Below are 20,874 nucleotides of genomic sequence, written 5' to 3' on the forward strand. Positions count from 1 at the left end.
CCCCCCCCCCCCACCCCAGTGTTGTTTTCGTCGACTAAAACCAATACGAAAAATGTTCGTCGACTACCTTTTTTCACTGCCGAAAACTAAACGGAAACTACATGAAAACTAAGCTGCTGGAAACTACATGAAAACTAAGCTGCGATGACTAAAACTAAAACTAAGACTAGAAGGTTAGGAAGGGACTATAGCGGACAAGAGATCCAGGACGAGTCATTTCACACTTGGTTGCATGCTGAAAATAGCAGATCTACAAGCTCACAACGCCCTCGCAGGGGCTTGTAGATCGGCTATTTTCAGCAAGCGAGAAAAAGAAAAAAACATTACGTCATTACGCCGGCATCAAGGGCCCCGCCTAAAACACACTTCGTTCGACTAAAACTCAACCGTAGATTTAGTCGACCGAAACTAGACTAACACTAAAAAAAACAAAAATTCCGGGTATGACTAGTGAAATGTGACTAAACTAAACGAAGACTATTCCAAGAGACTACGACTAAAACTAAAATCAAATTTTTCCGCACAAAAACAACACTGTCCACCCTCCCCCCCCCCCCCCCCCCCCACCAGTGTTGTTTTTGGCAGCACATTTCTATTTTAGTTTAGTCATAGTCTTTGGACTGAAACTTCATTTAGTTTTAGTCACATTTTAGTCACCTGGAATGGCTTAGTGTTAGTCTAGTTTTAGTCGACTAAATGTCATAAGATTTTAGTCGACTAAATCTACAGTTGTCGCAATGCGAGCGTCGCAATGTGAGCTTGTAGTGCAACCAAGTGTAACATGACTTATACTGGATCTCTTGTCCAGACTACTCCCTCCATTTTTGTCTTGACGAACATTTTTCGTCTTAGTTATAGTCGACGAAAACAACACTGCCCCCCCACCACCGCCGCTATGCCCCCCCCCCCCCCCTTTACAGTTCGTCCCTGTAGTTATGCGACAGCATCTCCGGGGAGGGGCCGCCTTGAGGGTCTTGTGGGAGCCCCTCCAGTCGGTGCGCACGGCGTCGTCGTCCCACAGCGTCGACGTCTCCGTGTCGCTCACCCACTCGGGGTCGCCGGCGTAGTGACAGGGCTGGACCAGCAGGGGCCGCGTGCTGTAGGCCCGCACGTTCCTGTTGGGGAAGTGGGACTTGTAGTCCTTACTGCGGAGAGAGAGAGAGAGAGAGAGAGAGAGAGAGAGAGAGAAGACACGTTAGATGGGGAGTGATGATCTGATCTATAATGACCCATTTAGACCCGAGGACGATTCTACAAAAATGTCTTCTAAATCCTGACAGGTTTCTGAAAAACGCTATGTTTCTGTGTCAGTCGGACCCTCAAAAATATACATGCAATTGGCCGCCGACCCCCCCCCCCCCCATCTGAAAACATGTTGTTCCAGGGAACCCCCCCAGAAGCAAAGATACGAGTTAAAAAACATTCGCTCTGAAAGAATATATATAATCAAAGATTTGTGCCACATTTTCAAGATCTTTTTCAAGCACTCTATGAGCTTGTGGATCTGCTATTTTTCAATAGCTAAAGTATAACATAATGCTTAAAAACACCAAAAGGGGTTCCCCGCCCAGAATGGGATAAACTGAAAACACAAGGAGGATTATTTTTTTCTCTCTTTCTTTTTTTAAAGATTTGTTTTTGGCTTTTCTGCCTTTCTTGATAGTATAGATAGATAGAAAAAGGTCGTCATGAACGGGACTCGAACACGCGACGTATACACGCTGTCAGGCCAGAGTCCATTATGTGCCTGGACCGCTAGGCCAGCAAGTGCCCCCCCCGAGGAGGATTTCTGAGCTCATGTGGATGATGAAGGGTGATCACAAAGGTTCTCAACCATACATCTCTTAATAGCAACTAGTCTGTTGAAACCATATCTATACTATACTAGCACATCATTAACATCACCTTGTTTGGATTTTGAATAAAGATCTTTAAAGCTAAAAAAAGAAAGCAGTGTTATATCATTATGCAATGCTCTATCCTCTTTATATAATGGCCTTTTTATTTTTTCATGATTATGCCATGTTTAGCAGCTGCCAAAATATATATAAAAAATATATATATATAAAAATTATAAATATATAAAATACAAATAAAGCACTTTGTGTACTATCAATCAATAAGTACAATTAGTATCTTTCCTTGTTACGGAGAAAGGTATGAGGTTGTGGAGCAAAGGAAGCAGCGCACGAGAAGTTTTGAGATACCAAATTAGTTCTATTGTACAAAGATCAAAGACTCTTTGTACAACATATCATATTCCGCTAACAATAAGAAAAGGACTTAAGGCTCATTTATACTTCATTGCTTATCGCTCAACATTTTTTTCTGTTGACATTTCCATTAAGCCATCCTGGGCGGGAACCCCCTTTTGGTGTTTCTAGCATTATGTTATACTTTAGCTATTGGAAAATAGCAGATCTACAAGCTACGAGCTTGTAGATCTTCTATTTTTTTCATCGCGAAAATGTGGCACAAACGTTTTTTGAGTGGTGCAACCACCCCTACAACCAGCAATGTCCGTGTCCGCCTATGTGTCATTGGTCATGAGGGTGAGTATGTGACATATTAGTACCAATAGGGGGCGCCAGAAACAGAGGGATAGTGCATGCTCTGTTGCCTGCTAATGAGAGAGAGAGAGAGAGAGAGAGAGAGAGAGAGAGAGAGAGAGAGAAAGAGGTTGGGAAAATTGCACCACTCAGTTCACACAGGTGTGATTTTAACTCAAATATTTGCTTCTGGGGGGGGGTACCTGGAACAACATATTTTCAGATGGGGGTCGGCGGCCAAATACAGATAATTCTTGCGGTCCTTGACATGGAATTGTTTGAGAACCACTCACATAGAAACAGAAAACTGTCAAGATTTAGAAGCCGTTTTTCTTTTTTAGAATCGTCATCAGGTCTAAATGGGTTGAGTGACATGTTCATGCGACTCCTAAATGAATAAAGGAGAGGCAACACAGTTGTTGGAGCTGGACTGTTGTTGCATTACCTATAAAAGCTTTTAAACATTGCTGCAAAAGGCTACCCTCTGGACACTCTGCCAAAAGAGTTACAGAGAGATACATTCGCCGTCCAGCAGTGTTGATTTCGTCGACTAAAACCAAGACTAAAAATGTTCGTCGACTACCTTTTTCACTGACGAAAACTAAATAGAAACTATATTGTCAAAATATATTGACAACTTCGTCAACAAATAAAAACTAGACTAAAATGTTAGGAAGGGAGTAAGGGACTAGTGGACAAGAGATCCAGTATAAGTCATTTTACAATTAGTTGCATGCTGAAAATAGCCGATCTACGGCAAAACACATTTTGTTTTTCCGACTAAATCAACTGTAGATTTAGTCGACTAAAATCTTGTGACATTTAGTCGACTAAAACTAGACCGACACTAAAACATTCCGGGTGACTAAAATGTGACTAAAACTAAAATGAAAACGTTTCAAGAGACTATGACTTAAAACTAAAATAGAAATGTTCCTGGCAAAAACAACACTGCCGTCCGGCTATATACACGGAAAGAGACGGCATGACATGAAATCAGTACATTATAAAATACAAGAAGAATAATATGCTGTATGATGAAAGGCCGGCGGTGTTTATATGTGGCAAAGTGAAATCAGGTTGTCAAAAAGCCCTACATTTTTTTATAGCCATGGACCAGAGCCCAAAACTCTGACCTCGACTGCACGCAGAGCCTTTTGGAAACCACAGGATTCACATTGGTTCTTTAATCTGCAAGCTCTACAAATAGCATACATATGAATCACAAGCCAAAGGAAAGCTATGTTTTTTTTTTGTTTTTTGTTAAAAGGTCTGTTTTTAGCTTCACCCCGTGAACCAGCAGAGCAAAGCTGCCAGAGTGCATGTCAGTATGTTTTTGGCAGCAAATTTCTATTTTGGTTTTAGTCATAGTCTCTTGAATAGTTTATTTAGTTTTAGTCACATTTTAGTCACCTGGAATGTTTTAGTGTTGGTCTAGTTTTAGTGGACTAAATGCCATAAGATTTTAGTCGACTAAATCTACAGTTGATTTAGTGGACAAAAATGTACTTTGGCCGGCCTTGATGCCGCCAGAATAACTGTTTTTACACTGAAAATAGCCGATCTACAAGCTCGTGGGCTTGTAGATAGTCTATTTTCAGCATGCAACCAATTGTAAAATGACTTATAGTGGATCTCTTGTCCACTATAGTCCCTCCCTAACATTTTAGTCTAGTTTTTATTTGTTGACGGTAGTCGACGAACATTTTTCGCCACACTGGTGGCACGGCCAGAGAGGGGGTTTTGCATTTCTCATAATGTTGATGTAAACAGTAAACAGTGTGAATGGGTCTTAAAAAGTGATTAAATAAAACAATGTTTGGTTTATATGCATTTCATATATACACCCAACAATCAATCAGGCTGTACAGTCTGTGTGCATTACACATGTCTGTCCAGTGGTGCGTGTGACGTGTGTCACGCCGTAGTACCACAACAAAATGCGACGCGACTGCGGCGGAAGCCACGCAAGGGACCAACCAGCACACCGGGAGCAATTTGGGGTTCAGTGTCTTTGCCCAAGGACACTTCGACATGTCGACAGGAGGAGGAGCCGGGATTCGAACCGCCGACACCATGGATCATTGGACGACCTGCTCTACCTTCTTGAGCCATAGTCACCAATGTACACCGTTTTTAAACGTACAAATATTTGTTTCCAAAACCCCCCCCACATACATTTACATAATAGGTAGTTAAACAACTATAGTCGACTGGTAAACTAGTTAAAAGTGACTAGAAGTGAATGCCCTATAGCGTGCGTGCGTGCGCCATAAATAGTGACCACGGTCCGTAACCAATACGTACTTGGGGTGCTTGTCGTACATGATGGGCAGGAACTCGTCGACCGGCAGCATCTTGGAGAGCGGCTCGGCGTTGAGGAGCTTCTGGGCTCCCTGCAGGGAGATGGCGTAGGACAGCGTCCAATAGGAGTAGTCGGCCACCACCAGGTTGCGGACGCTCTCCACCTCCTCCTCGTTATTGGGATTCACCCGTTTCCTTCCGAGGTATCTGGGGTGGTGGAGGAGGGGAGGGGTACAGATAATAACAGATAAGGTATCTGGGGTGGTGGAGGAGGGAGGGGTACAGATAATAACAGATAAGGTATCTGGGGTGGTGGAGGAGGGAGGGGTACAGATAATAACAGATAAGGTATCTGGGGTGGTGGAGGAGGGAGGGGTACAGATAATAACAGATACGGTATCTGGGGTGGTGGAGGAGGGAGGGGTACAGATAATAACAGATACGGTATCTGGGGTGGTGGAGGAGGGGAGGGGTACAGATAATAACAGATAAGGTATCTGGGGTGGTGGAGGAGGGAGGAGGGGTACAGATAATAACAGATAAGGTATCTGGGGTGGTGGAGGAGGGGAGGGGTACAGATAATAACAGATAAGGTATCTGGGGTGGTGGAGGAGGGAGGAGGGGTACAGATAATAACAGATAAGGTATCTGGGGTGGTGGAGGAGGGAGGAGGGGTACAGATAATAACAGATAAGGTATCTGGGGTGGTGGAGGAGGGAGGAGGGGTACAGATAATAACAGATACGGTATCTGGGGTGGTGGAGAAGGGGAGGGGTACAGATAATAACAGATAAGGTATCTGGGGGGGTGGAGGAGGGAGGAGGGGTACAGATAATAACAGATAAGGTATCTGGGGTGGTGGAGGAGGGGAGGGGTACAGATAATAACAGATAAGGTATCTGGGGTGGTGGAGGAGGGAGGGGTACAGATAATAACAGATAAGGTATCTGGGGTGGTGGAGGAGGGAGGAGGGGTACAGATAATAACAGATAAGGTATCTGGGGTGGTGGAGGAGGGAGGAGGGAGGGGTACAGATAATAACAGATAAGGTATCTGGGGTGGTGGAGGAGGGAGGGGTACAGATAATAACAGATACGGTATCTGGGGTGGTGGAGGAGGGAGGAGGGAGGGGTACAGATAATAACAGATAAGGTATCTGGGGTGGTGGAGGAGGGAGGAGGGAGGGGTACAGATAATAACAGATAAGGTATCTGGGGTGGTGGAGGAGGGAGGAGGGAGGGGTACAGATAATAACAGATAAGGTATCTGGGGTGGTGGAGGAGGGAGGAGGGAGGGGTACAGATAATAACAGATAAGGTATCTGGGGTGGTGGAGGAGGGAGGAGGGAGGGGTACAGATAATAACAGATAAGGTATCTGGGGTGGTGGAGGAGGGAGGGGTACAGATAATAGCAGATAAGGTATCTGGGGTGGTGGAGGAGGGAGGAGGGGAGGGTACAGATAAGGTATCTGGGGTGGTGGAGGAGGGAGGGGTACAGATAATAACAGATAAGGTATCTGGGGTGGTGGAGGAGGGGAGGGGGTACAGATAATAACAGATAAGGTATCTGGGGTGGTGGAGGAGGGAGGGGTACAGATAATAACAGATAAGGTATCTGGGGTGGTGGAGGAGGGAGGGGTACAGATAATAACATAAGGTATCTGGGGTGGTGGAGGAGGGAGGAGGGGAGGGGTACAGATAATAACAGATAAGGTATCTGGGGTGGTGGAGGAGGGAGGAGGGGTACAGATAATAACAGATAAGGTATCTGGGGTGGTGGAGGAGGGAGGGGTACAGATAATAACAGATAAGGTATCTGGGGTGGTGGAGGAGGGGAGGGGGTACAGATAATAACAGATAAGGTATCTGGGGTGGTGGAGGAGGGAGGAGGGGTACAGATAATAACAGATAAGGTATCTGGGGTGGTGGAGGAGGGAGGGGTACAGATAATAACAGATAAGGTATCTGGGGTGGTGGAGGAGGGAGGGGTACAGATAATAACAGATAAGGTATCTGGGGTGGTGGAGGAGGGAGGGGTACAGATAATAACAGATACGGTATCTGGGGTGGTGGAGGAGGGAGGAGGGAGGGGTACAGATAATAACAGATAAGGTATCTGGGGTGGTGGAGGCGGGAGGAGGGGGTACAGATAATAACAGATACGGTATCTGGGGTGGTGGAGGAGGGAGGAGGGGAGGGGTACAGATAATAACAGATAAGGTATCTGGGGTGGTGGAGGAGGGAGGGGTACAGATAATAACAGATAAGGTATCTGGGGTGGTGGAGGAGGGAGGGGTACAGATAATAACAGATACGGTATCTGGGGTGGTGGAGAAGGGGAGGGGTACAGATAATAACAGATAAGGTATCTGGGGTGGTGGAGGAGGGAGGAGGGGTACAGATAATAACAGATAAGGTATCTGGGGTGGTGGAGGAGGGGAGGGGTACAGATAATAACAGATAAGGTATCTGGGGTGGTGGAGGAGGGAGGGGTACAGATAATAGCAGATAAGTTTGCGTCACCTGGGATGTTTTAGTCTAGTTTTAGTCGACTAAATATCCTACGATTTTAGTCGACTAAATCTACAGTTGATTTAGTCGAACAAAATGTATTTTGGCGGGGCCTTGATGCCATCGTAATGACTGCTTGTAAGATCGGCTGTTCTCAGCATGCAGCTAATTGTAAAATGACTTGGACTGGATCTCTCGTCCACTAGTCCCTTCCTAACATTTCTAGTCTAGTTTTTATTTGTTGACGAAATTGTCAGCATATTTGGTCTTAGTTTTAGTCATCATAGCTTAGTTTTTATTTAGTTTCCATTTAGTTTTCGTCAGTGGAAAGTCGATGAACATCAGTGGTAGTCGATGAACATTTTTCATCTTAGTTTAAGTCGACAAACTCAACACTGTCAGTGACACTGATGAAGGCTGGGTAGCCGAAACGTTTGTCCATTATTCAATAATGCAAGAATAAACACTAAAGCAGTTCTTGGTGTGCATGCGACCCCATCACCGTTATTTCTATTGCATAATTTGAACGGGCAACGACCATGAGTCAGAGCACGGACTTCCTCGATTCCTTTTCATAGCATATGGTAAGCATCAGTGCTAAAAAAAAACCTGTTTTCATTATGTCCAGAAGACGTGGCGCAAACAGACAACAGTACATGAATACAAACACAATTGTGAGCTCAACTTCGAGCCAAATGAATGCTTGCGTGAATGACTGAATATTCTCAGTGAAAACCATTTAGCAGAGGAAACCATGTCACCAAAATATAACCGACAGAAACATTCGTTCATTAACCCATTTTGACCTGAGGACGATTCTACAAATGTCTTCTAAATCCTGACACTTTTCTTGAAAAACCCATGTTTCCTTGTCAGTGGTTCTCAGACATTTTCATGTCAAGGACCCCCAGGGATTTTGAGTTAAAAACGTTCGCTCTGAAAGAATATATATTCAAAGATTTGCACTACATTTTCATGATTTTTCAAGAAAAGAAAAAGAGACCTACAAGCTCATAGCGCGGCACTCGGTGACACGCTATGAGCTTGTAGATCTGCTATTCTTCAATAGCTAAAGTACAACATAATGCTTCAAATTAAAACACTGTGACGGCCCCCTGGGTATATTGTATTGTACTATATATTAGGGTGTATAGTATGTTATAGTATGTGGTCTGGTGTACTTTATATATTATAGTTGTTATTCACTTTGGTTAGTCATTTATAGTTCTTTACTTTGTTTATTCTAATTTCTGTTCTCCTCCTCTTGCAGTGGATTGGGGAGCAGAGCTGTGACATGACAATCAGTCAAGCGGCGGCACCTGGGCCCGGTGCCGACGCCCTGTATTTAAGCCCGTCTCCCCAGTCCCTTCCTCAGCTCTGTATTATTCAGTTCTCCTCTGCCCTTCTCCCACCATGCACCTTTTCAGCATTTGAGTTAATACATACAACACGCACACACATCTCATTCATGCATACACGCACTACACTACTGACTACTGATTTCCACACCTCATCTGTTTGACTTTGATTTGAGTATGATTTAACTTAATTCTTATTTTGATTGCTTAAATAAATTAATATTTCTTTTGAGTACTGCGTCTCCCCTGTATCTTTTGTTGTGTACTTGGCTCCCCTAGGCCAGGTATGTAACAACACCAAAAGGGGTTCCCACCCATGGGTTAAGTCAACATTTTTCCAACACAAGCTCTTTTCAAACTATCCGTTTTCACACTTCTTACATCATATCCCAGTCCAGTTCCACCTGCTCCACCTCTTCCATTAGTCTAAGGACTCGTCGTTTGAAGTTTGGCTGGAATCGAACGTCGTCTTCGAAAATCAGGGCCTTGTCCAACTGCATGTCCACCATCTTGGGAAGAGAGAATGCAGAGGAAAACCATGAAGGCAATATATTAGCATTAATTTAACCATAAAGGACAAGTGCAACATTCCTCCTTGCATTTTACTGCATCTACACTGCAGACATTTGTTTTATTTTTTTCTTATCTTGAATGTAACCCAGCAGAACCAAATGATATCGTTTTAAATGGAAGTGTGCTAGCGGGGCTGTGTGTGTGTGTGTGTGTGTGTGTGTGTGTGTGTGTGTGTGTGTGTGTTTGGAAGTGGCATGTACATTTGACCACAGTCTGGAAGAGGCATTCCTTACCAAGGTCCTTAAGTACCAGCGTCTTAAGGATGCTATTATACAGCTTGGCTACAAATGTAAACTACTTGTGTTCCTATTTGGAAGCCTCGGTAATGTCCATAAATCAGTGGTGAGGGGCCTGCAGATTGCAAGCATGCCCAATAAGCCGAGAGCTGATCAGGCATCGGCAAAATTCTGTTCAGTGTCTGCAATCATTGGCAGACGCCATTATATGGAGAAGGCGATGCTTCCTGTACCCGTGATCTGTATCCTGAAGCACTTGTTGTAGTAGTTTTCCCAAGTTTGCGCATCCACTATTGTTTGTGTTCCAAGAATTTCTTGTTAAGCAGACCAGTGTGTGTGTGTCCAGTGGAAACCTCGTTATGAATCTGATCTCGGGTCAGAATGGGTTAAATGTGCCGAGTGCCTTTCGTTCTCACCTCCTTCCAGATGAAGTAATGGCTGAGGAAGCAGCCCACCTCTCCTTTGGTGAGGGTGCGTCCATTGAACGGGTCGTAGTAGCCCGGAAGCAGGTCCACGCCCAGGATCTTGATGTCGCTGCTGTTCAGAGCACTGGAACACACGCACGCACACACACACACAAATGTATTATAAGATAACATGCATGCTGGGACATGCGCTCACATCAGCGTTGATTATTGGCGGCTAAAACTATGACGAAAACTGTTCGTCGACTACCCTTTTTTCACTGACTACATGGAAACTAGATGAAAACTAAGCTACGATGACTAAAACTGAGACGATTTCGATAACGAATAAAAACTAGACTAAAGTGTTAGGAAGGGACTAGTGGTCATTTTGCACTTGCAGGCTGCATGCTGAAAATAGCCGATCTACAAGCCCACAACGCGTCATTACGACGGCATCAAGGCCCGCCAAAACACACATTTTGTTCGACTAAATCAATTGTAGATTTAGTTGACTAAAATCTTATGACATTTAAACTATAGACGAACACTAAAAACATTCCAGGTGACTAAAATATCACCTGGATATTTTTTCGTTCCAAAGACTATGACTTAACTAAAATAGAAAATGTCTGCCAAAAACAACACTGGCTCACATACAACTTCATAGTACATCTCTGCTGTCGGGAAGAAACCTCCTAACTCCAAAATGTAAATTCTTCAGGAAATTAAGAAAATCTGTTATTAAATATATATATATTTTTTTTAGAACAAAGCAATACTGCCTCATCAATGACTTGCATGAGAGGGGGAAGAGATGGTGGAGTTAGTTGCTTTAGCAGACAGTTTGAGGGTTCAATGGAGTTAAGAGGTTTTGTCCATAGTTTTTTTTTTTTTTACTACTTTCCATTGGTTCAATATTTTCAAAACGACACACAGACGTAAAGGGTGCATGACATTTAGTCGACTAAAACTAGACTAACATTCCAGGTGGCTAAAACTATATGAAAACTATTCAAAAGACTATGACTAAAACTAAAATCTATAACTTTGCTGGCAAAAACAACACTGACAGGCTTTTAGCGGAGGATTTGGGGGAACCGAGTGGCGCGCTACGAGCTTGTAGGTCTGCTATTTTTGAAGAATCGACTGACATAGAAGATTTTTTTTAATCTGATCTCAGGTCAGAATGGGAAACTGTCAGGATGTAGAAGATTTTTTTTAAATCTGATCTCAGGTCAGTCAGTACTCACTTCCCGTCCACGGCGTCGACCACCTTGACGTCGACCTCCAGCTCGTTGAGAGAGAACAGCATCCGCTCTCTGCGGTCGTTACGGCGCCGCAGGTTGATGAGATATATCTGAGAGGAGAGAGAGAGAGGGTACAATCAATGCAGTGTTGACTTCGTCGACTTAAGCCCATCACACACCGTCTGCGACTGCCGCGAGTCGAAACAGCCGCCTCCGTTACTTCCAATGAACCTATATCGCACACCGGCGGCGTCCGACGATAGAACCGGTTCTATTTTCCAGGCGGCTGCCGCGCGGCAACGTGTCGCGCCGCGTCGGACGGAGCCGGTGTGTGTTGGGCTTAAAACGAAGAATGTTCGTCGACGACCTTTTTTCACTGACGAAAACTAAATGGAAACCAAATGAAAACGAAGCTATGACGACCAAAACTATAAGACTAAATATATTCACAATTTTGTCAACGAATACAAACTAGACTAAAACGTTATAGGAAGGGACTATAGTGGACGAGAGATCCAGTATCCGTCATTCAGTCAGTATCCAGTCATTTTGCAAATTGGTTGCATGCTGAAAATAGCAGCGCGACGCGTTGTGAGCTCGTAGTTCGGCTATTTTCAGCGAGTGTAAAAACTGTCATTACGACGGCATCAAGGCCCGCAAAGATACGATTTAGTCGATCAAATCAACTGTGGATTTAGTAGACTAAATTCTTATGATATTTAGTCGACTAAAACTAGAGTCACACTAAAACATTCCAGGTGACTAAAATGTGACTAAAACTAAATAAGTCAAGTCAAGTCAAGAGACTTTACGACTGAAACTAAAAATCTAAATTTGCTGCCAAAAGCAACATTGGTGCAAGGGTACAGAGTGTCTGACAAAACGGTGCGTCCGTCGAGTAAGTGCAACTTTATGGAAGAGAAGACACATCTCCTTCAAAAGGACCTATTGAAGTGTATTCGTCATTTGGCGCAATGCGTGTATAAATCATGGCTGTATGTACACGCTTTTCATGACCCTGACGTTCGCTGGTCTTTATACCAAATAATTGTCATGTCATGCACCTTTATAATGTCCAATATAAATGACCCATTTCAACCTAAGGTTGATTCTACAAATGTCCGCCCAGAAGCAAAGATCTGAGTTATAAACGTTCGCTCTGAAAGAATATATTCAAAGATATGCGCCACATATTCACAAATTTTCAAAAAATTGCAGATCTACAAGAGTCTACGAGCTTGTAGATCTGCTATTTTTCAACACCTAAAGTATAACATAATGCTTACAAACACCAGAAGGGGTTCCCGGCGACCGCCCTGAATGGGATAAAGTTACACAAACATGTCTTACCTCATCAAAGCCCATTAGATCCCTCTGTTTGGGAAACACATGGACATAGCGGGACGCTTTCATAGCAGGACCCTCAACTATACAGCAGGGGAAAGAAAAGACAATTAGACTAAAAATAATATACTTAGAATTAAAATACAGTCCTGACACAATGGGCTATACGCTCGATTTGATGAGTCCTCCGTGGGCTGATTATTTCTGCATTTCCTATAAAGCGGTGTTGTTTTCGTCGACTAAACCGAAGACGAAAAATGTCCGTCGACTACCTTTTTCCTCTGACGAAAACGAACTGGAAACTAAATGAAAACTAAGCTATGACGACTAAAACTAAGACTAAATATATTGACAATTTCGTCAACAAATAAAAACTAGACTAAAATGTTAGGAAGGGACTATAGTGGACAAGAGATCCAGTATAAGACATTTTACACTACAAGCTCACAACGCGTCACAGAGCTTGTAGATCGGCTATTTTCAGCAAAGTGTAAAAATCAACCATTACGACGGCATCAAGGCCCGCCAAAATACACTTTAGTCGACTAAACCAACCGTAGATTTAGTCGACTTAAATCGTATGGCATTTAGTCGACTGAAACTACACTAACACTAAAAACCATTCCAGGTGACTAAAATGTGACTAAGACTATAAATTAACACTATTCAAGAGACTTTGGGCTGTATTTTGCGTGTCTTAAGTACCAGGTCTTATTACCTAACTTGAGTAAACTAAAGACCTGGAGGCGTGATCAATGCCATTTGGCTATTCTGAGACCTGGTACTTATTAAGACACGCAAAATACAGCCCTATATGACTAAAGCTAAAATAGACATTCTCTGCCAAAGACAACACTGCTATAAAAGAAAGAATAAATACAGATTCAATGCTTACTCCTGGACTCCAGATGGAGGTGGACAAAGTTCAGACGGTCGTCCTCCAACGTGTGGTGAGGTTTCGCTGGGATGTTAAGGTAGCCATAGCGCACCCGGTTACACAGGTACATCTGTACCTCTGAAAAACACATCCATACACATGGATTCATGCATCACTAATCAGTCAACAATATGGATGAAATGACATGGAATGAGACACAGGTGGTTGGCCAAATCCTGAATCCTACAGAAATGCAATAACCCACTTAGACCCAAGTTCGATTCAACAAATGTCTTCTAAATCCTGACAGTTTTCTGAAAATCCCCATGTTTCTCTGTGTCAGCCGTTCTCAAACATTTTCATGTCATATGACCCCCAAACATGATATGTAAACTAATTGGCCGCCGACCCCCATCTGAAAATATGTTGTTCCAGGAACCTCCCCAGGCCAGAAGCAAAGATTTGAGTTAAAAACGTACGTTTGAAAGTATATGTTCAAAGATTTGCGCCACATTTTCACGATAAAAATAAATAAATAGCAGACCTACAAGCTCGTAGCGCGGCACTCTGTGCCGGCGAGCCGCCCCGCGTCCGAAACGGTTGAGAAATGACAGAGTTACCGTGTGGGGGGTCCCTCTACTGTACCCTCTACTGTCACTGTACTGGCTGGCACACCCGAAGTCACCATGCTGTATATTTTGTGCGTGTTAGGTTGCGCACAGGTGGTGAAAAACAACCATGCTGCTTTCGTGCTCAGACGCACCCAGCCACCCATCCAGCCACACCCACAGCTCCGTAAGGGACTCAAACAAACGTGACATTTATATACCTTCGGCTCGACAAGAGAAGGCAAACACTATGATGTCATCGTAAGGCCAGGAGTAGTCCTGGTGGGGGGGGAAGAAGGCCAGCTGCGACATGCCCGTCTTCCTGAGGTCCAGCAGGAAGGCAGAGTGGACCATTGGAACGGGAAAGCAGCCTAGTCTGTGGCGGTGGCGCGTGGGGAAATACTCCGCCGTTCGCCGGTAGTAGCCCTGAGTGGGTGAACGTGAACGCGACATCAGTGTCGTTTTTGGCAGCAAATTTATATATATATTTTTTTTTTTTCTTTTCGTTTTAGTCATAGTCTCTTCAATAGCTTTCATTTGGTTTCAGTCACATTTTAGTCACCTGGAATGTTTTAGCGTTAGTCTAGTTTTAGTTTTAGTCGACTAAAGCTACAGTTGATTTAGTCGACTAAAATGTGTTTTGGCGGGCCTTGATGCCGTCGTAATGGCGGATTTCACACTTGCTGACAATAGCCCATCTACAAGCTTGTAGATCAGCTATTTCCAGCATTCAAACCAAGTGTAAAATGACTTATAGACTATACTATACTACTGGATCTGTTCTCCACTTGTCCCTGAACATTTTAGTTTAGTTTTTATTTGTTGACAAAATTGTCAATATATTTAGTCTTAGTTTTAGTCGTCATAGGTTAGTTTTTATTTCGTTTGTCAGTGAAAAAAGGTAGTCGACGGACATTTTTCGCCATAGTTAGTCTACGAAATCAACACTGGTCGGGGCATACGTACATAGTACGATCCAGGGTGTACACGTAGAAGATCTATGGTTTTATTGTGATATACATTAGGTAGAGGCTTAGTAGAATGCTTGTAAGTACTTTGGGGTTTCTTTGTATTGATTTTTACAATGTGTGCTAAATAAATAAATCAAATGTGGTGCAAGGTGGCACATGGTCTAAAAGCTTAAGTGCATTCAGGGCATGTGTCCAACTACCAATTTTGCCAGTTAAAACAGCTCATAATCTGGAAACAAATTAAGGCGCAAGGCACAACAGGGTTTATATAGACAAGGAATGAGTAACCTCGCCTCACCAGGCTTTCCACCTCGGAGGAAAGCCTGGTCTCTGTTCCAAGATTGCCGCATGAACCGGTCTGGAGCGGATGATATCGTTAGTTACGTCATGTTGTACTAGTCATCAGGCAGGAACAATCAATCGGAACTTCCTTTTCCCTCAAACCAGAAGAATAACAATAAAAGCTCTCGTAGCCTGCCGCTTTTATTGAGAAAAATCTGTTTGAGGGAAAAGGACGTTCCGGAAGATTGACGACTACAAAACAATACTACAACATGACGTAGCGATATCATCCGCTCCCGACCGGTTCATATACCCGAAATGAAATGGTGCCCAAGCTAAGGAATGAGGCACTGGAGCTTCACGGACTAGGAAATGCCTACTTTTTTTTTTGGTAAGGTGCTATTATCAGGACTAACGTTCCAATGCCAGGAGCATCATCAGAGTCCAGACACAAACAGAGGCGCTAGACATCTTTTTGAAGGCTGCCAGCAGGTCGATTGGTATCCTGATTCCTGACCTGAAAATATATATTTTATTTTACAAAAGAGCTGGAGAGACCACCCGTTACTGAACACTCTATAGCAGTGATTTCTATGCAGTGTTGTTTTTAGCTTTAGTTTTAGTCATCGTCTCTTGAATAGTTTTCGCTTAGTTTTAGTCACATTTTAGTCACCTGGAATGTGTTAGTCTCGTTTTAGTGGACTAAATGTCATGAGATTTTAGTCGACTAAATCTACAGTTGATGTATTTTGGCGGGCCTTGATGTCGTCGTAATGACTGATTTTACACTTGCTGAAAATAGCCGATCTACAAGCTCACGACGCGGTGTGAGCTTGTAGACTTGAACCAAGTGTAAAATGAGTCATGACTTAACTGGATCTCTTGTCCACTAGTCCCTCCCTAACATTTGAGTCTAGTTTTTAATTTGTTTGACGAAATTGTCAATATATTTTAGTCTTAGTTTCAGTCACCGTAGCTTAGTTTTCATTTTAGTTTTCATCTGTGAAAAAAGGTAGTCGACGAACATTTTTTTTGTCATAGTTTTAAGTCGACAAAAACAACACTGTTTCTATGGGAATATAGAGCACTCAAGGCTGATTTTAACAAAACAATATCACTTAATAATACACAACACCTTTTGCGCGTGAGGTATGAGCACTCATTACCTGAGGAGTTATTCCACACCAGTAATTGGAGTAAGCTCCCTGGGAGTCCAACATTGGCGCAATGACCGACTTGTTTTCTGCGATCATCAGGTTCAAAGTGTCTGGGTTGGTGAGGATGTTGTCTGTGTCTGCATACTGCGGGGGGGGGGGGGGGGGGGGGGACAAAGAAACCGAGTGAAAACAGAGGAGGAGGAGAGAGTTTATAGTCGAGTGTCATGTCCTGAGTCACATTTACCGCATGCGGTATATCTGTGGAAGCTGGGGCTGTTCTTGCAACTTGCTCTTAGTTTAAACCCATTAAGGCCCCCCCCCCCCCCCCCCCCCCGCCCCATCTGAAAATATGTGGTTCCACCCAGGCACCCCACCGGAAAGCAAAGATATGAGTTAAAAAACTTTCACTCTGAAAGAATATTCAAACATTTGCGGCACACTTTTACGATTTTTCAAAAATAGCAAGATCTTCAACCTCGTATCGCGGCACTCGGTGCTGCGATACGAGCTTGTAGATCTTGCTATTTTTCCAATAGCTAAAGTATAATATAATGCTTAAAGAAAAGCAAAGGAAAGCCAGCGAATCTGCGAATGTCATGACTCAGAAGAACGCACATACAGCAGGAACATGTAATCTGAATGTCATTGATGATCAGATGCTTTGCGAAAAACATACCAGAATGTAGTCCGCCCAGCGTTTTCTGGCAAAGTTGAGCGCTGCCTGTTTCAGCTTCATCACATACTCGTATCTGCTGTTCGGCCAGTGTTTGGGACCAGATTCTCCTGCGTATGACCTTGTATACAGACACAGATTTGTACTACTATAATAATAATAATAATAATAATAATAATAATAATACAATAAAAAATAAAGTGGTCTCCAATCTTTTGGGGAAATTTCTGTCATTGTATATTTGCACATAATGTCTTTCCTCTGCATTTACCAACTCTCCGTAAACTATTAGGAGCTGTTAAAGTACTAGAAATGCAGCACTTTTAAGTAGTCTCTTAAAAACTGATTGAGTTTAGAACTTTAGAACTTTAGAACTTTAGAAAGAAAGAAAGAAAATCTTTATTTCAAGCAATCAATCTTTTGTTAATTTATCTTTAAGTAACAATTTTTATGATCTACTGTAAAACTGTTTACATTTTAAACATGTAAATAAAATACTGAAAGTGTGTTTCGTAGAAATTTGTAGTAATTGTTGAAACATTAGGCCTTAAAAAGTCAAATGTTCAGAATGTCAGCCAAACCAATATTTCGATCGTGGCTCTTCTACACACAAGAATATTGTACACTGACTTACGTGGGCTGGTCCATCGGTCTCCACTCAACATAATGGTAGAATTTCTGCATGACAGTCAGCCACTCTCTCAGTATAGCTGTGGTGTTATCAACATTGTGATCTGTGGCAGCCCTGAGTGAAGTGGAAAGAACATTGCTCTTAAGGACATGTTGTGTATTTGTTGCTATAACTCCATTTTTGAGGTTTTTGATATACATTTGTTGTGGCATAAATCAGTGCCCTTCACGTCTGTGTGTTGTTTCGAATCTATTGAACCAATGTAAAGTAGTAAAAAGTGCCTTGGACAAAACCTCTCAACTCCACTGGACCCTCAAAATGTCTGCTAAAGCAACTAACTCCACCACCTCTCATGGAAGTAATTGACAATATATAAAGTCACAACACTAACTTTGATGAGGCAGTATTGCTTTGATTTAAAAAATATAAGGTTTTCTTAATTTCCGGAATTTTCTTTATATTTTTCATTTCCTGAAAAATGAACATTTTGGAGTTATGAGGTTTCCTCCCGACAGCAGAAATATATATATATATGCACAATTCATTCTTGGTCTGCAGAGAACAGAGAAGAAAGGGGACGATAAAAGCACATAATGATGCAAGTCTGTCAATAATGTTAATATGATGTGACACCAGGCATTCATCTGAACAAGGCTCCGGGTGGAATTTTGTTTTCATTGTTGCAACATGTGTGTGTTTGTACACGGGTGAGCGAAGTTACTGTAAAGTACAGTACATGATTCTCAGTGCTCGCTAGAGCATGGGTTCCCAAAAGTGGGGTCCAGGGTGGTCCCCTATAATACCCAGGGGTCCTTGAGGGGAGCTCCAGGGGGTCCCCCAGCTAAATGATAGTTTGTAACCAAATGGACCCTAATGGGTATGTAACTCAAGAGTGTCTCAGAGTTAAATTAACATACATTTTTACAATATAAATCGCAGGGTCCCAGAGATGGAAATGACATTAAATGGGGGTCCGGCCGTAGCCCTTGAAATGAAAACGGTTGACAATCAAGTAACTGCTGTAGAGCCGTGAACAGCTTCTGTGATGGGGGTCCTTATTGGCATATATTGCCACATGCTAATTAGTGTCAATTTGGGGGTCCTTGACATGAAAAAGGTTCCCAAACTTTTCCCAAGGACCCCCAAATTGCTTCTAATTAGCATGCGGACCCCCATTTGAAAATATATGCCAGGGATATATGCCGTCTCTAGCAGTGATTCTCAGCCTTTTTTTAATTTCAAGGACCCCCAGTTTGACATGCATTAGTCTTAATAACGGACTAATGCATGTGCATGAGTTACAGACCCATAAGGGTCCATTTTGGTTCCAAACTATCATTTAGCTGGGGACCCCCTGGAACTCCCTCAAGGACGCCTGGAGGTCCCCGGACCGCACTTTGGGAATGGGAACCACTGGCCTATATACAGTATTGCTATACTGTACATTGATTGAGTTATAAGTTGACAGCTGAGCTCCCTCCAATCCATTACTAAACGGGACAGCACGTTGCACTTATATGGTTTATGGTATTAAATCAGTGTTTATAAAAGCATCACTTTCATGATTCATGAATCATGATCTTTTTTTAGTTTAAAAGTTTAGTACGGAATCATGTACTGAATCAACGCATTTAAAAAAAAGTCTTGTTGTTTATTTTAAAGTATGCAATCTGTGTGGGTGTGGGGTGTGGGGTCTGGATGTGGATAGCAGCCTCCTGGCTTTTAGCTCAAGCTATGAAGTAAAGTAGCCCCGCAAGCAGAACCCAAATGTAGTAAAGTTTCTGACACTTTGATTACTTTACTATAAAGCGACAATCAAATTTCATAAAAGCTTTATGTAGGGTTCCGAGAGGGGCTAGAAGTAAAGTAACTTGAGATAACATGCAGACTCTAATCCAAGAGAGGCTTGGACGCCAAGGCATCAGAGGAGGTGGGGGTAAACGTATAGAAGAAGAACGGGAACTCTGGCATTCTAGAATCGACTCTGAATGCGATTGGCCTTTTTGAATAGAAGTCCCCAAATTAAAAAAAAAGGAGAACGCCAAACAAACAAACAAACAATGCAACAAAGTCGGAGATCGAGTGACCTCACCACCACCCACCACACAGAGATGCGATCTTTGGGGTAGTTGAGTCTCTCCAAAGCCCCGAGGTAGTAGGGCAGGGAGTGCGCCGTGTTCCTCGCAATGACGGCGATCACGACCGTAGGCGGCTGCATCTTCGACTCCTCTGGGTAGTTCTCCTCCGAAAAGTAGCATTCCGCTGTTCCCAGAGCCCCCAAAACTAGAAACCAAAGTAACATGGTGGACCGTTTCCTTGCGATCTGCAGCAGTCAGATCACGTCGTACAGATCAGACACAAGACAAGTCCCGGGACGGGTCCGCGTCAGCACTCCAAGAAAAAGGAGGTCATTCCCCACTTTCTCTCAGCCCCCCTTATGTTTAGTTACGGGTATGTTTGCCAAGTTACAACTAAAAACCTCCTCTCCCCTCGTCACCAGCCAGCTTTCCTTTCCGCGCACCGTGCGCACGCTTTCTTTCGGCTTCCTCAGAGAGCCATACTAGTTAGAGACAGAGTGAGTTACGAGCTAGTCCGACAACTCCGTTCACTTCACGGGGGCTTCAGTCCAATGGCGGTTCTCCTACATATACTTCTATTGAGAACAAATAGGGACAAGTCCTGGACCGAAAGTTGGCAGAAATGCACTGGACTCAGGCAACAACCCAGCTTTATAATGATCTTAAATCCCTTTATTTTAGATTGTTTTGTAGTAATCGTACAGGTACAACATAAACATTACAGATACTTTAGTTGTCACTGTGCAATACTTTTAAAACAGTTGTCATGTTGGCTTGTTGCACACATGCCTAAAAGTGCTCTTATTTGCGCCGCCCTCGTTGAAAACAATATATTTCAAACTCCAGCTTGTCTCAGTTCAGGCTGCATGAATGAACAGCGCTCGGTTTCTGCCCCCTCAATGTCGTAACTCTTGATGGCTCTAGGCTACTTAAGTCCCATAGCCCGGAAGGACCATCTCGCGCTGTGATTGGCCAGTTGGTTGTTCGAGGAGACAGACAGACAGACAACGCACAGACAACACTGTACAAAACAGAATCGTTTGATTTACACACCGTCACTGCGGGACC

At 43.2% G+C, this 20,874-nt stretch overlaps 1 protein-coding gene across 1 annotated transcript; it reads right to left on the reverse strand.

Annotated features, from left to right (window-relative positions):
- Positions 1–914: 914 nt before the first annotated feature.
- Positions 915–20,264, reverse strand: cercam (cerebral endothelial cell adhesion molecule; the record flags this gene model as incomplete). The annotated part of the gene is given in 13 exon segments (XM_080756525.1): positions 915–958; positions 961–1,145; positions 4,857–5,060; positions 9,104–9,231; positions 9,948–10,080; positions 11,189–11,295; positions 12,536–12,612; positions 13,425–13,544; positions 14,236–14,440; positions 16,434–16,568; positions 17,101–17,218; positions 17,732–17,842; positions 19,831–20,264. Coding segments are annotated over 13 exon segments (1,767 nt in total). The 5' UTR covers positions 20,031–20,264.
- Positions 20,265–20,874: the final 610 nt, after the last annotated feature.

This window comes from Protomyctophum bolini, assembly GCF_963924005.1.
Source record: "Protomyctophum bolini genome assembly, chromosome: 22".
NCBI classification, from domain to species: domain Eukaryota; kingdom Metazoa; phylum Chordata; class Actinopteri; order Myctophiformes; family Myctophidae; genus Protomyctophum; species Protomyctophum bolini.